The 17,710-nt window shown below is 29.5% G+C and overlaps 2 protein-coding genes across 2 annotated transcripts; both read right to left on the bottom strand.

Annotated features, from left to right (window-relative positions):
- Positions 1–4,150: 4,150 nt before the first annotated feature.
- Positions 4,151–5,207, bottom strand: LOC109797399 (pterocarpan synthase 1). The gene has a single exon (XM_020357427.3). It carries the CDS (start codon positions 4,936–4,938, stop codon positions 4,363–4,365), a length of 576 nt encoding a protein of 191 aa, XP_020213016.1. The 5' UTR covers positions 4,939–5,207; the 3' UTR covers positions 4,151–4,362.
- A 3,325-nt stretch (positions 5,208–8,532) lies between these two features.
- On the bottom strand, positions 8,533–9,661 carry LOC109797696 (pterocarpan synthase 1). The gene has a single exon (XM_020357809.3). The coding sequence runs from the start codon at positions 9,096–9,098 to the stop codon at positions 8,715–8,717; it is 384 nt and encodes a 127-aa protein (XP_020213398.1). The 5' UTR covers positions 9,099–9,661; the 3' UTR covers positions 8,533–8,714.
- Positions 9,662–17,710: the final 8,049 nt, after the last annotated feature.

Genomic DNA, 17,710 nt, shown 5'->3' with positions numbered 1-17,710 from the left:
ATATATTAAGATTTTAAGATTAAATTTTATAAAAATAAATATTAGTTAATTTTTAAATATTTAATAGTTTTAAAAATTAATATTAGTTAATATTTAATAATTTAAAAAATATTTTAAATATTCAATAATTAAAAATTTATTGATATTTTTTATGTTAATTTGAAAGAGAGGAGAGGGTAGGAGAAAAATTATTAAAAAAATAAGAAAAAAAGACAAAATAGAAAGAGAGACACATGTAGAGAAAAGAGAAATAGCATAGAGATGGGTAGAGAAGAGATGAAAGAGATAAAAAAAATAGAGAGAAAAGAAAGAAAAGAACTAGGGAGAGAGAAAAATAAGGAGAGAGATGAGGGAAGGGAGACAATAAAGTATATGAAATGGAAGAGAGAAACAAAAGGAAATATAAAAGATAAGAGTAGAAAAGATAAAAGATATATATGTGAGATAAGAAAAAAATTTAAATTCTTACTTTTTTAGAAGAATTTAAAATTTTACTATTTTAAAGAATTTAAAAAATACTTAAATTTTAAATTCTTTGTAAATTTTTCATCTAAATTAAAATATTTCATTTCAATACATTTGAATTTTTTTTTTAAAATTATTCTATTTAAATTTTCTGTTCAAACACATTATTAAATTGATAGAAGAGGAGGTGAGACACTGTAAAAAGCAGCGGTTAAGGGAAATAGAAAAGGGAGACAATGTAATATTATGTGAGATATAATACCTAAGGGAATTAGTTTGGATTCTTTTTTTTTTTGGGTAAAATAAAATACATTTTGACTCAAAAAGAGAACTTCTTTGGATATAAAGACTAAAGAGTCTCCCTCGAGTATCCATGCACTTGTATCCCTTGTGTTGAGAAGTATATCCCAAAAATCACCCAGTTATTCGACATTTTAATCTCTTTTAGGAAACCTCAATTGTTATTGTATGTCTATATATTCCTTTGCCTTTCAAAGACGTACACGTGCAACACATTCAAAATGAACAATTACCAACTGTTGAGGGATGGAATATCGCTCTAAGGTTTGAGAGTTAAAAAGTCTAAAGTGGAAAAATAAATTAACATAATAATTGATCATCATGATTAGCCATGGATTTGCTTTATTTTTTACTTTTCCTTTGTGGTGTTGATTTGATCCATTTTCTTCTAACTTACTTGTCGGGTGCACTCATTTAGCAGTGTACTCTAATAATTGTGCAGAGTTGAGATATGTGCAAACCAAAACCATGAATGAAATTATGGCCATGAAGGAAAACAACAGAGGAGGTTCACCTTTATCTTACTTGGGGAAAAAAGAATGATTGCCTTCCACCATATATCCACCTTCATATCTAAGAGTAATTATATTTTTCCCTTCATGAAATGAATATTCAGCATGAATGTTGTGAGTGGATTCGGCGATGAAATTGTTCGGTGATTGAAATTCAGAGATGACATGTAACTTCCATGTAAGATCGATTTCAAGTCATTCGGGCATCATGACAAGCAAGTTTTCTAGCACCATAGAATTTACTTCTAAGATTCCCAGAAATAATAAAGTCAACATAATTTATCGCTATATGCAGATCTCAGTCTATTATTTTTCTTCTAATTAGCTTATTTACCTTGTCGTTTTCTCTAAGTAACTTATCTCTCTGGATTTTGCAACATAAATTGCATATTCTTTTGAAACTTAAAAAACTTTGCTAGCTTGTACCTTTTGTTAAAAAAATCCTATAACACGCACAGGAGTACGTAATGCTAATGATCAGAAACACGCAAAATATAGCAAATTAATTGAGAAAAGCAATTGAAGTCTACTCGGTTATCAATGCCAACTACTCTACCATGTGCGACTTTATCAATCCAATTATCCTCGAACCGGTTATATCAAAAAGGGCAAAATTATCTAACCCATTGTTGGGAGTAGTTAGTACTTAAACCTATAAATTGAACTCTAAGTGCACTAAGTAAACAAGTAATTAAATATATTTAAATTTGAGTCAATATCTCACCTTCTTTCCTTTCAATCATTAAACTAATTCTAACCATTTTTGATAATGATTTAGAAATAGAAAATATCAAAAATAATTTTTAAAATTTATAATATTTTGTGTGTGTTTTATTTTTTAATTATCAAGCATCTAATAGGGAAGTTTTTCAAATGATCTTATTATACATATTAATAGATATGAGTAAGATTAAAAAATATTGTCTTCTTGAGCTTTTATAATAAAAAATAACTAATTTGAAACAAAATAAAATGTTTAAAACATAAATTATTTTAAAAGAATGAGAGTATATATATATATATATATATATATATATATATATATATATATATATTATTAATACATCGTTAATAATGTTTGCTATCTGTTGATTATTAACTTTGATAATTACTAACAATAAAATAATATTTAATTGAGCTAATAGACATAATTAGATTTATCTAAGTTCAGACAAGAATTTCTTTAGAATAATTACACTCTTACTCATTCTTTCTCAATATCTTTTCAAAATGTGAAGATAAATAGGAAGACAAAAAAAAAAAAACGGCAATATGTGGCACAAAAAATGAATAATAAAAAAGGTTGTGAAAGAGAGAGAATAACAAGAGTTATTAATTTGTTTAGCGAGATAGTATATTGCTGGTCAAATTCGTTTGTAAGATATAATAATAGAATGAACTCATTAAAAACTCCCCCTTTTCGCAACGTTTTCATTTGTGGGTTAGTTGAATTGAAATGAATGAAATATTTGACTACTCTAGAAGTAGAGGACGAACACGACTACTCCTTGCAACGGACCCTACCATACTGTAATTGACCATACTCTACACTCTCCAGAAAAAGTCACTGCTCTAACGGTTTCGGAATTGGATCTTCTGACTTTGGAATTTAACTGCACCCCACATATAGTTATAATCTAATTCTCTATAAACATTAAAAAATATATACATGTTTAAGGGCTCAGATCTTTGCAATTAAAATTGTAATCGTAAAGAATCTAGATTCAATAAAAAAAATTTAATTCTCAATAAAAATTACAATAATAATAAGAATAGAATATTTCTATACATACTATTTCGATTATTTATTTGATTGAATGGTTCTCATGTTTATTTCCTTAGTTTGCTCTAGACTATTTTGAATGGTTTGAGATATTCATCAAAACCAAGTCCAGAAAAAGTTGGAACAAAATTAATTCTTTGTAATTTAATTACAGTAAAATCAATATAAATTTAATGATTGATCTAATTTAATTTTAAAATACTTGTATTACATAGAATTTTTGCTGCACAATGATAAATCTTTAATTGTATATTTTAAACATAGTTATTTCTGTGTATCAGAAATTAAATTTATTACTTATTAATTTATTTTTCCTTGTTTAATTGCATTCATTTTAATTTTGAATGATATAGTATAATTAGCCACCTGTTTAGAAATGCATCAAGACTTCAAGAGAAATAAACCGTAGGTAAAGGTTAAGGAAATAAATACTATATGTTTCAAAATGTAGAGTCTACCGGCGAAAACTATACTTCACGAATGTAGGCTAGTCCATCTACCAATTCTCAGAACCATTCAACAATTTATATTTGTCAATAATTTTACATAAATTATTTATTTAATTTGGCCTTTTAAAATTTTAAATGTGACAAATTTTTCAATCCGTAAGCTTTAAAATAAGCAGCATTTTTCATAAAAACTATGATTATTATATCAAAATTTACTATTAATGATAATAAATTAATTATCTTTATTTTATTATTTAATAAAAATTAATAATTAATAAATAATAATCACTAAAAATGTATTTACATTACACAAAATACAAATTTTGAATATTATTGGGATAAATAATAACCCAAAATCAACACATTGACCACTTGTATTAAGTTTTGAAAAATTATTTTGAATATTATTTATCCCAAAAATAAAAAAAGGTGATATTCTCATAAATATAATTATTTTTGTGAAAATAAATAAATATAGTTCTTTTTTTCTAGCACTTGTGATTTTTATTTTTAGCTATTTTTCAAAATGATTTTAAATTAAAAAAATCCATATAAATATTAAAATTAAAACGTAATAAAAACATGTTTAGAAATGTAAGCAATGGTTAGAATTCTGGAAATGAGATTCTCATTCGAGAAAATTGAACATGAATCAATCCGACCCTCAAGTCATTATCGTTTCTTAAGTCATATATGTTTAACAAAAGTCACACAACACGTTACATCTAACGAGTAACGAAGCATAGATAGAGACAAGTTATTCGAAAAGCATCAAACAAAAAAGAAAAAGGAGGAGAAAGTAAAGACAAGAATCATGGATTGATGTTTGGAAGGATGCCATATCACGCAGTGGTTAATAATGGAACACGTAGACGTTGTACTCGACAACAGCATCCCCTGTCTTGATATCAAACGTGTGAGTTTTGGCCTCAGCATACCCACGTGCGAACCGGAAAGCCCCGCTTCCTCCAACTATTGGCATTTCTCTCACGGCGGAGAACACCGTGTTCCGCCCTAACATGCTCAGTGTGCTGCCATTATACTTTCCCTCCGTGAATGCCAAATTCATTATCATCAACAGGCCCGTTTCGTCTTGGGCTGCAGATCCGTATATTCCTTGGGCCCTTCCCACGACTTTGGATCCTGGCTCGGGGCCCACGGTCAATGGGTCGTCGGCCATGACTACGACACCGAAAAGCGTGGAGGAAGTGTTGGTGATGCGGGCCTCGGCCACTCTGACGGCCGTGGGCTTTGGGCCGCTGACAATGTCGTGGAAGTAGAAATGAAGGTGGCTTAGTTTCTCCTTGTGGAGGCCCAGAGATGTTGGAGATATGGTTCGGTAGAAAGGAGGGGATTTTGCGGTGGCCAATGAGAAGAGAAGCGTGAGAATGATGGTGAAAACAAATGTGAGGCTTTTGGATTTTGCCATAGAGATGGTGGAGTGGTGAATCTGAGGTCAAACAATTATGTATAACTATAAGGTGTGAGAAAAGAGTGAATTTTTTAATCCTCAGTGGTACGATAATCGATAAGCCTTATATAGAGTGGAAGAAAGTGTGCAAGTATTGGAGTGATTTTTTTAATCCCTAAACAGTGTAAAGTGGAAGGAAGTGTGCAAGTATTGGAGAGTAAGGTGAACAACTTTCCTCAACTTAGCTATGGTGGAATCTTCCATCTCATTTTCATATCATGTTTGCTATTTTTTAATTTTCTCTTCGATTCATCTTTTTTTTGGTTCGTCCCTGGAGTATCCACCGCCGACAGCAGTGACTAATCTCCTCGCTACGTTGGAGATACCTCAAAAGGTGGGATAGCTAGTCCCAAGATTTAATGCGGCTGCATACACAAAGCAGGATTTGAATCTCTGACCTTACTTAAGCGTGGATCAACCCCTACCGCTGAATTACAATATTTTCTTCGATTCATCTTAATTTACCCCCATTTAGGGGATGCATGTTAATCAGCACCCGAAAATGTTGGTGGAGTGTCATTGTGTCAGGGTGGGCAACTAACTACACAAGTTGATCCATTACCATTACTGGGTCATAAACATTGTCGTTGAATGTAACATAAGAGGTATTTCTAATTCATTTTCCTTTTCAAACGTGTCAGTGCTACATTTTAATTTTTGACCATCAGTTGATACGAGCCTAGTACTAAACTACTGATCAGATGTCAATTTTAAGAATAATTTTAAAAATTTGATTAATATTTTTTTATTAATTCTTTTATTTAATTAATAAGAATAGACACATAATTATATGTCTATTTAAATATTAAATATATTATTTTAGTATTTAATATTTGTTAGTATGGTGACTCATGATGCACAAGCATGACAGTAACATTAAAATTTTACAATTGTTATTAAGATTTATTTATTTTTTTACAAATTATTTAAGAGTCGTAAAATATAAAAATAAAAATAAAAATTTCAAATAACTAACCTAATTCGAAAAACTTCTTTATATATCACCACATATAGCAATAAAAAAATAGTTAACAAAATTGAAACAGGACTTGCTTAATAAAAACATATATAGACTTCATGAACATATATCTCAAATAAAAACAAATTGTAACAAAGAGCACAAAAAAAACAAAATGAGAAAACTAAGGCTACAAACAAAACACCAAACTAGTGCCTGGAAGGGCCAATATGGGTTGAGTTGGGACAAGTTTGAGTTCAAATTGGTCAAATGCAACAAGTAAAAAAACGAGTCCATATCTAATCATTATAATAAAAATAGCAGATTTTGTGTGGTTTATTATTTTTTTAGTGAATTTTTAGTACATTTATTAGTATGAAAATCTAGTTATGGATAGAAGAAAAAAATATCATTTGAGCCTTTGGGCCATAGTAATTACAGTTTTTTTTAATAAAAAAAAAACATATACAATGAAATAAATTTTTTTACTAAAAAAAATATTACATATAGTGATATATAAAAATATTATTATAGAGATAATATATGTAAGTATGTATCTATTTGATATATATCTACATATAATTTTAGTGTTAATTTTAAATGAGATTTAACAATATATTTTATGTATTATTATAGTTTATATCATATTTTAAAACAATATATTAATATATATTATATTTATTGTGTAGGTAAAAATAATTTTTAGTAATAATTTTTATGTTACTATAAGTTACGTACGTATTACTAAATTTTGAATAATTGAAAATAAATGGAAAAAAAATCAAAGAAAACTTACTTTAAAAAAATAAACAGACTACTATGGTCTAACCTAATTGAACCCAACCGCTTAAACTTGAAGTCCGACTAACCCAAAGTTCATTAATAGTTGAATATATGAACTCATTTTTTTACTAGTTGGGTTCAACTAATTTAACCGATGTGAATTCAAACATGTCCAAACCCAACCCATAATCAATTTCAAACATGTTCAAACCAGGCTTACTTCATACAACAAATAATATGGAAGTTGTTCAATTTTTGGGCTCCATTTTCATTATTAGTTTGTCACATTTTTGATCAACTTATTGTAGAAAATTATGTCTCTTTTTCATTTTCCTAAAAAAATTAAATTTTCTTAATATTGATTGATATTATTTTCGTAAAAGATATAAAAGTAGAATTTAGAAATTTAAGTAAAGATTAATATCAATATTTGTTTTATCGTAGACCAAAATCAAGCATTTAAAAGTAACTTTTTTTTTTCTAAAATATATGCATAGTGCTATTTTTTTGTACACAAGAAAAATATTAAAATATGTTAAAAAAATTCCATAACAAAGTATTTTGAAAAAAAAAATACATAAATTTATGTTTGTAAAAAACATTTTTTTTTTCCAGAAGTACTTTATATTCACATTTGAGAAATCTTTAATTTTATACTTTAAACATGTTATTACTGTCTAACAAAAATTAAATTTATTACTTCATATTGTTCTATAATATTCATTTTAGTTTTGAATGCTTCAAGACTTGAAGAGCAATAGACGTAGGTAAAGATGAAGGAAATTACTTCTGCGTCATTTTAAGAATTTTGACGTAGATATGCATGGAAACGTACGTGAATCTTGGAGTCAGATCCAAACACAGGCTTAAACAATTCATTTTTATTTCTATTATTTATTATTTATTTTTCTTTTATCACATTACATTAATATTTATAACTTTCTTCCTGTACGTACCTTTTCTTTTATGATGCTGTCTCTCTCTCCCCTTCCTCTGCCCCAATCTCGAGATTAACATTGTTCTTTTTTTATATTGACAACAATAATCATCATTACTTTTTACGTACCAATAGAAGGAAAAAAAAGTACTTCTCAACAAAAACAAAAGAAAATCATACTTCTTCATCGTTCATTGAATCAATGAACAATATTAGTAATTTGGTCCTCTTAATTTAAGTGTCATAACTTAATTTTGATTTATAAATTTAAATAATAAGTAATTTTAATTCTACAAACAATTTATCAATCCAAAATTTAACAAATATTAATGATATAGATTTTATGTTAAATAAATATTTATATATTATTTAATTTTTTACGTGTCAAATTATTTAATATTCAAATTTAAAAATTTTAAATTTATTTATTTTATATTTTTCTTTCTTATACATGTTAATGTTGTAACTGGAACGACCCGTTTTCTAAGCAAAACAAACTGTTTTGCTTGCACGCGTAGTCTGTTAACAGCTCATTAAAAAAAATTCTATTTTAGTGAAAAATTCTCACTAAGATTAATATCAATATCATTTTCATTTTGTTCTCAATGTTATTTGAATTTAAAATTTGAATATTAAATAATTTAACACGTAAGAAATTAAATGATATATAATTAATGTTTATTTAACATAAAATTGACATTATTAACGTCTGTTAAATTTTAGATGATAAATTGTTTGTAAGACTAAAATTGTCCATTATTTAAATTTATGGACCAAAATTAAACAATTCAAATTATGAGGATCAAAATTACTCCCGTACTAAATTAGGAGGACCAAAAATGTAATTAAGCCTTAATATTATTATCCTAAACCCTAACGCAAGTCATTATCGTTTCTTAAGTCATATCTTCAACTAAAGTAACACGTTACATCTAACGAAGCATAAACACACCTTCTTATTCCAAAAGCATTCAACAATAAAGAAAAGGGAAGAAAGTAAAGACAAGAATATCATATATTGGTTTTTAGAAGGATGCTATATCGATCACGCACTCGCTAATAATGGAAAACGTAGACGTTGTACTCGACAACAGCATCCCTTGTCTTGAGATCCAACGTGTGAGTCTTGGCCTCAGCATACCCACGTGCGAACCGGAAAGCCCCGCTTCCTCCAACTATTGGCATTTCTCTCACGGCGGAGAACACCGTGTTCCGCCCTAACATGCTCAGTGTGCTGCCATTATACTTTCCCTCCGTGGGGTTTGGGCTGCTGACAACGTCGTGGAGGTAGAAATGAAGGTGGCTTAGTTTCTCCTTGTGGAGGCCCAGAGATGTTGGAGATATGGTTCGGTAGAAACGAGGGGATTTTGCGGTGGCCAATGAGAAGAGAAGCGTGAGAATGATGGTGAAAACAAATGTGAGGCTTTTGGATTTTGCCATAGAGATGGTGGAGTGGTGAATCTGAGGTCAAACAATTATGTAAAACTATAAGGTGTGAGAAAATAGTGAATTTTTTAATCCTCAATGGTATGATAATTGATAAGCCTTATATAGAGTGGAAGAAAGTGTGCAAGTATTGGAGTGATTTTTTTAATCCCTAAACAATATATAAAGTTTAAATGTAGAATTGAGCTTTGAAATAAGAATTGAACTTCTTACTGTGAACAACCAATAATTAATATGTCATCTACATAGATAAGGATGAGTATAGTAGAAGTAGGGGTAATCTTGAAAAATAAAGAGGTATTGCTCTTCGCTGCTCAGAAGCCAAAATGAAAGAGAGTTGTATTTAGCTTTTGAAACCATGACCTAGGTACTTGCTTTAGTCCATAGATAGCTTTATTCAACTTGCAAACCTTGCCTTTATGAGTTGAAGAAAAACTTGGAGGTTGTAACATGCAGACTGTTTCTTTGAGATCACCATTTAGAAATGCATTATTTATGTCTATTTGATGTAAATGTCAATTATGAGAAAAAGAAAGAGTAAAAACAACTCGAACAATCGATAGTTTAATAACAAGGCTGAATGTATCAGTAAAATCAAACCCTTCTCTTTGATGGAAGCTCTTGGCCACAAGGCGAGCCTTGTGCCTCTAAAAAAAGCCATCAACATTATACTTGGATTTGGACACTCATTTGTAGCCAATGGCCTTACACCTAGGTGGAAGTTCTACCAAACTCCATGTATTATTCTTGGTTAATGTTGCAAATTCGTCTTTCATGGCCTTGCACGATTCAGGTTTAGATAAAGTTTCTTTGACAAAATGTGATTCAATTTGGTGATCATAATTTGTGGAAGTCATAGCAACTACATAATTTTGGGTCTAAAGATGCCTTCTTTGGCCCGAGGAATTTTCAATAAGAAGAGAATAAGGTTTTGTAATAGTACTGTTAGAAGCATGAGGCATATCAATAACAATAGTAACAAAATCAAGTTGGCAATTCACATGTTGATCACTCTCGGTGAAAGGATAAAGAATAGTGAGACTAGAAAGCATACACAAGACAGGATTCGAACCTCTAACCTTACTTAAACGTGGATCAATCCCTACCGCTGAACTACACGCTTGAGGTTGATGATAATTACCTTTAATTCTTATATAAAGTTTATTTGATAACGAAACAACAACCTCTCAAAAAAAACTTTAATTATAAGTTATGTCTAATGTCTTTCCTAAAATTCTTCTAAGTGCTAACTAAGATATCTTTATCAAGTAATTATAGTTGGGTCATCGTCCATCAAAATTAAAAAGAAGTAGATAGATAGTGCTACGAAAGAACAGCACGAAACAAGATAAATTTTGAACTTTAAGATCTTTTTCTTTCTTTAGTAGATGAATGCAGTCTTTTGGGAATAAAGGTAAGAAATTCCTCACCATTAGTATACCACTAGATTAGAGTAAACTAATTTATTTGCTTCCAATACATGTCAATGCCATTAATAGTGAAAATTGATGAATTCATTTTTATCCCTTATCAGTTAAATTGATTTATCTGAAATTCTAAATAAAAAATCGGTTGAGTGACATTCTCACTTATAATTTATATATATATTTTTAAATATTAAATATATTATTTTAGTATTTAATATTTATAAGTATGGTGACTCATGATGCACAAACATGACAGTAACATTAAAATTTTACAATTGTTATTAAGATTTATTTTTTTACAAATTATTTAAGAGTTGTAAAATATAAAAATTTCAAATAACTGACCTAACTCGAAAAACTTCTTTATATATCACCACATATAACAATAAAAAATAGTTAACAAAATTGAAACAGGACTTGCTTAATAAAAAAACTATATGGACGTCATGAACATATATCTCAAATAAAAACAAATTGTAACAAAGAGCACAAAAAAACAAAATGAGAAAACTAAGGCTACAAACAAAACACCAAACTAGTGCCTGGTAGGGCGACTATGGGTTGAGTTGGGATAAGTTTGAGTTCAAATTGGTCAAATTCTACCAGTAAAAAAATGGGTCCATATTTGATCATTATAATTAAAATAGCAGTTTTTGTGTGGTTTATTATTTTTGTTTTTTAATGAATTTTTAATATATTTATTAGTATGAAAATCTAGTTATGGATAGAAGAAAAAAATATCAGTTGAGCCATTGGGCAATAGTAATTACAGTTTTTTTTATAAAAAAAAAAACTCACTCAACGAAATAATTTTTTCATTACAAAAAATATTACAGATAGTGACTTATAAAAAATGTCATTATACAAATAATATATGTAAGTATATATCTATTTGACATGTACTTACATATAATTTTAATGTTAATTTTAAATAAAATTTAATAACATATTTTATATGTCATTATAGTTTATGTCACATTTTTTTACCATATATTAACATATATTATATGTACTGTGTAGATAAAATTAATTTTTAATAATAATTTTTGTGTTACTATAAGTTACGTATCACAATGTGACAATTTTCTTATAATATCTAAATTTTGAATAATTGAAAATAAATGGAAAAAAAACCAAAGAAAACTTACTTTAAAAAAATAAACAGACCACTATGGTCTAACAATCCAACCCGTTAAACTTGAACTCCGACTAACCCAAAGTTCATTAATAGCTGAATATATGGACCCATTTTTTTATTAGTTGGGTTCAACTAATTTGACTGATGTGAATTCAAACATGTCCAAACCCAACCCATAATCAAATTCAAACATGTTCAAACCCCACCATAACTTACTTCATACAATAAATAATATGGAAGTTGTTCAATTTTTGGACTCATTTTCATTATTAGTTTGTCACTTTTTTGATCAACTTATCGTAGAAAATTATGTCTCTTTTTCATTTTCCTAAAAAAATTAAATTTTCTTAATATTGATTGATATTATTTTCGTAAAAGATATAAAAGTATAATTTAGAAATTTAAGTAAAGATGAATATCAATATTTGTTTTATCGTGGACCAAAATCAAGCATTTAAAAGTAACTTTTTTTTTCTTCTAAAATATATGCATAGTGCTATTTTTTTGTACACAATAAAATTATTAAAATATGTTAATAAAAATTCCTTAACAAAGTATTTTGAAAAAAATATATACAAAAATTTATGTTTGTAAAAAACATTTTTTTTTCAGAAGTACATTATATTCACATTTGAGAAATCTTTAATTTTATACTTTAAACATGTTAGTACTGTCTAACAAAAATTAAATTTATTACTTCATATTGTTCAATAATATTCATTTTAGTTTTGAATGCTTCAAGACTCGAGCAATAGACGTAGGTGAAGCTGAAGGGAATTAGTTCTGCGTCATTTTAAGAATTTTGACGTAGATATGCATGGAAGCGTACGTGAATCTTGGAGTCAGATCCAAACACAGGCTTAAACAATACATTTTCAATGATATAAACCAAGTCAAAGTAACTATTCTTTTTATCGGTAATTATATATAAACATATATTTTAGTTTTTTACAATTCATTTTCACCTTTTTTTTTAATTTATTTATCACATTACATTAATATATATGACTTTCTTCATGTACCTTTACGTTATTTCTTGCTGTCTCTCCCCTTCCTCTGCCCAATCTCGAGATTAACACTTTTTTTTTTTTTTATATCGACGACAATAATCGACCAATACTACAGAAAAAAAAAATCTCAACAAAAACAAAATAAATCCTACTTTTTCATCGTTCATTGAATGAATGCTATTAGTAATTAATGTTATTACCCTAAACCCGAAGGCAAGTCGTTATCGTTTCTTAATTAAGTCGTGTATCTTCAACTAAAGTAACACACGTTACATCTAACGAAGCATAAAGACACCTTATTCCAAAAGCATCCATCCAACAATAAAGAAAAGGGGAGAAAGGGCTTTTTGGCCCAGATAAATAAAAAAAAATTAAAAATACATAAAACAAATTTTAAAAAAAAATAATTATCAAAATAGGTGATTTTGAACAGGTAGGAACTGATGTGACATTAGGGGTAGGACGCTTTGTAGATAGCACTTTCCCCTCATACGTTTTGAATGAATGACGTGGCATGTGCAGATGGCGCCTAACCCCCTGCGCATTCTATTCCTTACGGAACGGGCCCACGTTAGAGGTGAAATGAAACTAATTAATGATAATAATAATTCAATATGATCATTTAGATTAATATCCACTTTGTTGAACTCAAATGAAACTAATTAATAATAGAGAGCTAAAAATCATGGAATTTAATGCGACTTACAGGTTACATGTATCGTGTGATTCAACAGAGCATGTAAAGTACATTCTTGGTTTGTCAACACATAATGGGTATTGGGATCATCAAATTGCCATTATTCTTTGAAAATTTGGAGGATATCATTTATTACTATTAAATAATCTCTTATAAAAATAATTAAAATAATTGTTTTCAATAAAAGCTTGTTTTTAGAATTTTTTCTTAGCTTTTCATATTTTATAATATATCATTTTCATCTTTATTTGCAAAATAAATTATAGATATATATATTTTTTAAATTATCAATACTTGAATTACAATATAATTATTTATCATAAATTTAAAATATATTTTGTATATTAAAAATATTTATTTATTATAAATTTTAATTATATAAATTATATCGTGTATTACAAAAACTAAAATACTACTTATTTATATGCAACAAAAATATTATGAACGATATGTTATGTGTTAAATTTAGAAAAATGGAATATAATTTAATTAATTTTTATTAATTTAATTACTTTCAATATAATTTATTATTTATTCTTTCATGTTTTATAATTTATGAGTCCAATACATTATTTAGTTATACATTAAAAAAATAGAAAGGGTTTTGTATAATGTTTAAAAAATAAAAGAGAATTTATGCAATGAGGCAAGATCTATAATAAATTTATTTGTATTAATTCAAAAAAAATATTTTATATATATATATATATATATATATATATATATATATATAAATCTAGAGAGATGCACGTGTCACTTTATATAGCTTTAAAGTACAATGATATATGTTTCATTGTATCATATATATTATATTTGCAGGAATTGTGTTTAGAAATATTTTAACTGAAATCTTGCTTTTAAGTATATTTAGAAAACGTGTTTCATTACTTTATAATATTTTTTTAATTTTTTAATTTATAATAGTTTAATAAAATAATTAAAAAAGAAATTATTTAAATAATTTTTTTACACTTGATATTAAACTTCTTTTGTACATACAAACAAAAAATAGATACGTTAATTCAACATTTTAACTGTATTTTTTTTTATTGAATTTATGTCCATATTTGTATGTATGAGATAATATTTTATAAATTCTAAAATTAGCTGGCATGGTATGAATCGTATGATTTTCCTGTAATACCACATTTCTATGAATTAGTTAAACCATTTTGGTTCACCCCTTTATTTCTTCATTTATCAAATAGATTTTATTAATAGTTTTAATATGGATGAAAGGCATTTGTTATCTTTAAATAAATTACTATTTGAATAAAATTAACAAATAGTAATGAATAAGATGGGGGATAAAAATATCTCAGTTCCACACGGTGAGCATTTTTGTCCTTTTGCTTATAGAAGGCGCGTGGGGGAAGGGATTTTTCTGTACAATTGAAGAATGAGCAGGGGGGTTAGGTGTCATCTCCACATGCCACGTCATTAATTCAAAACGCATAGGGATAGGCGTCATTAATTCTAAGAGCATCTCCAGTGCCCAACCACTTTAAATGGTTTCACTGTGTCACGTCACTCATAAACAACTCATAAACAACTCATACTATATTTTTACAACTTTTGCATGACAATTGCTTATAAGCACCTCAACTTTTTTACAACTCATATTACACTTTTTGACACCTCAATTTTTTTACAACTCATATTTCAATAATAATAAAAATTACATAATAAAAAATATAACAAAAATTTTAATAATAAAAAGAAATTACATAATAAAAAAATACAAAAAATTACAATAATAAAAATAAATTTATTAATAAAACGAAATACCAAAAATTACAATAATAAAAAAAATTACATAATAAAGAGAAATTACATAATAAAAAGAAATACCAAAAATTACAATAAAATTAAATATAAAAATTAAATACGCACTAAATTAAAATTACAATAATATTTAATCTCCTAATTTGCGCCTAATAAAATTACAAGCCAATTCATGATCTTTGAGCTGCTTCTCAGTCATTCCAGATGTGTCCTTCATGAGAATTTCATACATTGCACTAAAGTTAGCTGTTTCCTTCGCTTCAGCCAATTTCTTTACTGCAGCACTTCTTTCTAACATTGCTTTTGTTATGTTCTCCAACTCCTCTTTGTTGGAAGATGTTTCGCCAACCTTTCCTTTACTTTTTCTCTTCGCTGCTTTTTGACCTATTGGATGAGACATTGGTGTTGTTGGGTCATATTCTTCACAATCATTGGCTGCATCTGTGTTAGAAGACGTTGAGTATTGCCCAGATTTTGAAATCTTTGATCGTTTGGAAGAGCTCTCCATTGATTCCGATTTCCATTTTGGCTCATCTCTTAATAATAGCCATGAATGCTCAAAATTGAATTTTTCACCTACATCTTGCGAGTAAATTTTATATGCATTTGCCATGATGTCTTTTTCTGAGTTGCCACTTTTTTTTTATCACGAGCTTGTTTATAACATCCGACAAATAATTGAACAGCTTTATTAATTCGAAACCAACGACTTTTTAACTGACCTGGATTTCTTACTGGAAATTGATTGCGATTGTTGTTGTAATTCTCCTTGATTCTAATCCAGAAACTATTTCCAGTTTGATCAACTCCAACAATTGGATCCTTCGAAATGTTGAGCCATGATTGAATAAGTAAATTATCCTCTTCAACAGAAAAACTTACACGTGATTTTTTTTGAGTAGATATTTCTTCTCCTTGTTGCCTTCCAACATCAAGTGTGATGTTCTCTAGCCCTACTTGAGACTCGGATACGGAACCAATTGGTGAATCTGTTTCGAAAAAATTTGAAGGCCTAAAAGTTATATTGGGATTGGTTGGTATCGGTCGTGGATACATAAAAAAATGGGGATTTGGAAAATTATTATTGGTTGAATATGGTGGTGGTGGTGGATACATAAAAAAATGGGGATTTGGAGAATTATCATTGCTTGAATGTGGTGGTGGTGGTGGGTATGTAAAAAATTGAGAATTTTGAGAATTTTCATCGGAAGGGATTGGAGGTGGTGGTTGGTTTTGTAAAAAATTAAAATAACTTTGAAAATTAAATTGATTGGGATCCATGTGGTAGAATATAAAAAAAATTACAAATGAACAAAAAATAATAATTTTTTTTGGATGCTAATAGTAAACGTAAATAATAAACGTGAATAGTAATTTTTTGAAATAAATTGTAAACTTGGATAATGAAATGCAAATTAACCGAACAATAGACTGCAAATGAACTACACAATGTGAAAAATAGAGTGCAAATGAACTACTGAATGTGAAAAATAGAGTGGAAATGAATTGAAAATTGGACATCAATTTATACATAAATGTCCAACGGCTCTTTAACGTCTCTCCAACGGCTTTCAACGTCTCTCCAACGTCTCTTTTTTCTTATTTTCGTTTATGAAAGTCTCTCACTCTCTTTTCATTCTGTGCACTCTCCCTCCCTCACTCTCCCGTCACTCACTCTCCCTCCCTCACTCTCCCTTCACTCACTCTCCCTCCCTCACTCTCCCTTCACTCACTCTCCCGTCACTCACTCTCTACACTCTCCGTCACTCACTCTCCCTTCACTCTTTCTTCACGGGGTCGCGCATGGGGGACGGTGGCTGCTGGCGGTCGCGCATGGGGGGCGGTGGGGTTTTGGAGGTCGCGCACAGGGTCGATGGCTTCTGGCGCGCGGGGCGGAGGGGTCGCGCACGGGGGCAGTGGCTTCTGGCCCGCGGGGCAGAGGGGTGGCGCACGGGGCGGTGGCTTCTGCCGCGCACGGGGAGTGGAGGTGTCGCGCATGGTTGGCGGTGGCTTCTGGCGGTCGCGCAAGGGGAGCGGTGGCTTCTGGCGCGCGGGGCGGAGGGGTCGCGCACGGGGGCAGTGGATTTTGCCGCACACGGGGGGCGGAGGGGTTTGGCCGGTTGCCGCGCACGGGGGGCGGAGGTGTTTGGCCGGTGACGCTCGAACGGCCACTGGCGACACGGGCCGGCGTTGCCAAACCTCCCGGACGAAGGAACAGGACGTGAAGGACGTGAAAATGGTTTTTTCTGTTTTTCTTTTTCATAAATGTGGTCCACGTAGATAAATTTCAACCAATGAAATTGTTTTTGTCAGTGCTAAGGGTTGTTGCTTGTACAAGCAATTCACAAAAAAAATTAAGAAATCCAGCTGCCATGTAGGACAAGTCCAACGGGAGTTTGTTATAAGGAACGGTGCTTAACAATAAGAAACCCTTCAAGCACCCTCCGTTGGAGGTGCTCTTATGTGTCTAAAATCACCTATTTTAGTAAGAGAAATTCTATGGTATCCATCTTATTTGAGAGGATACCGGTACAGTTTTTTATATTTTA

Source organism: Cajanus cajan, chromosome 6 (assembly GCF_000230855.2).
Source record: "Cajanus cajan strain Asha chromosome 6, NIPB_CcT2T_4, whole genome shotgun sequence".
NCBI lineage: Eukaryota > Viridiplantae > Streptophyta > Magnoliopsida > Fabales > Fabaceae > Cajanus > Cajanus cajan.
This window is presented reverse-complemented; position numbering and strand designations above follow the sequence as displayed.

Coding starts and splice junctions, on each gene's coding strand:
- LOC109797399 (XM_020357427.3), bottom strand. CDS start 4,938: ATGGCAAAATCCAAAAGCCTCACATTTGTTTTCACCATCATTCTCACG.
- LOC109797696 (XM_020357809.3), bottom strand. CDS start 9,098: ATGGCAAAATCCAAAAGCCTCACATTTGTTTTCACCATCATTCTCACG.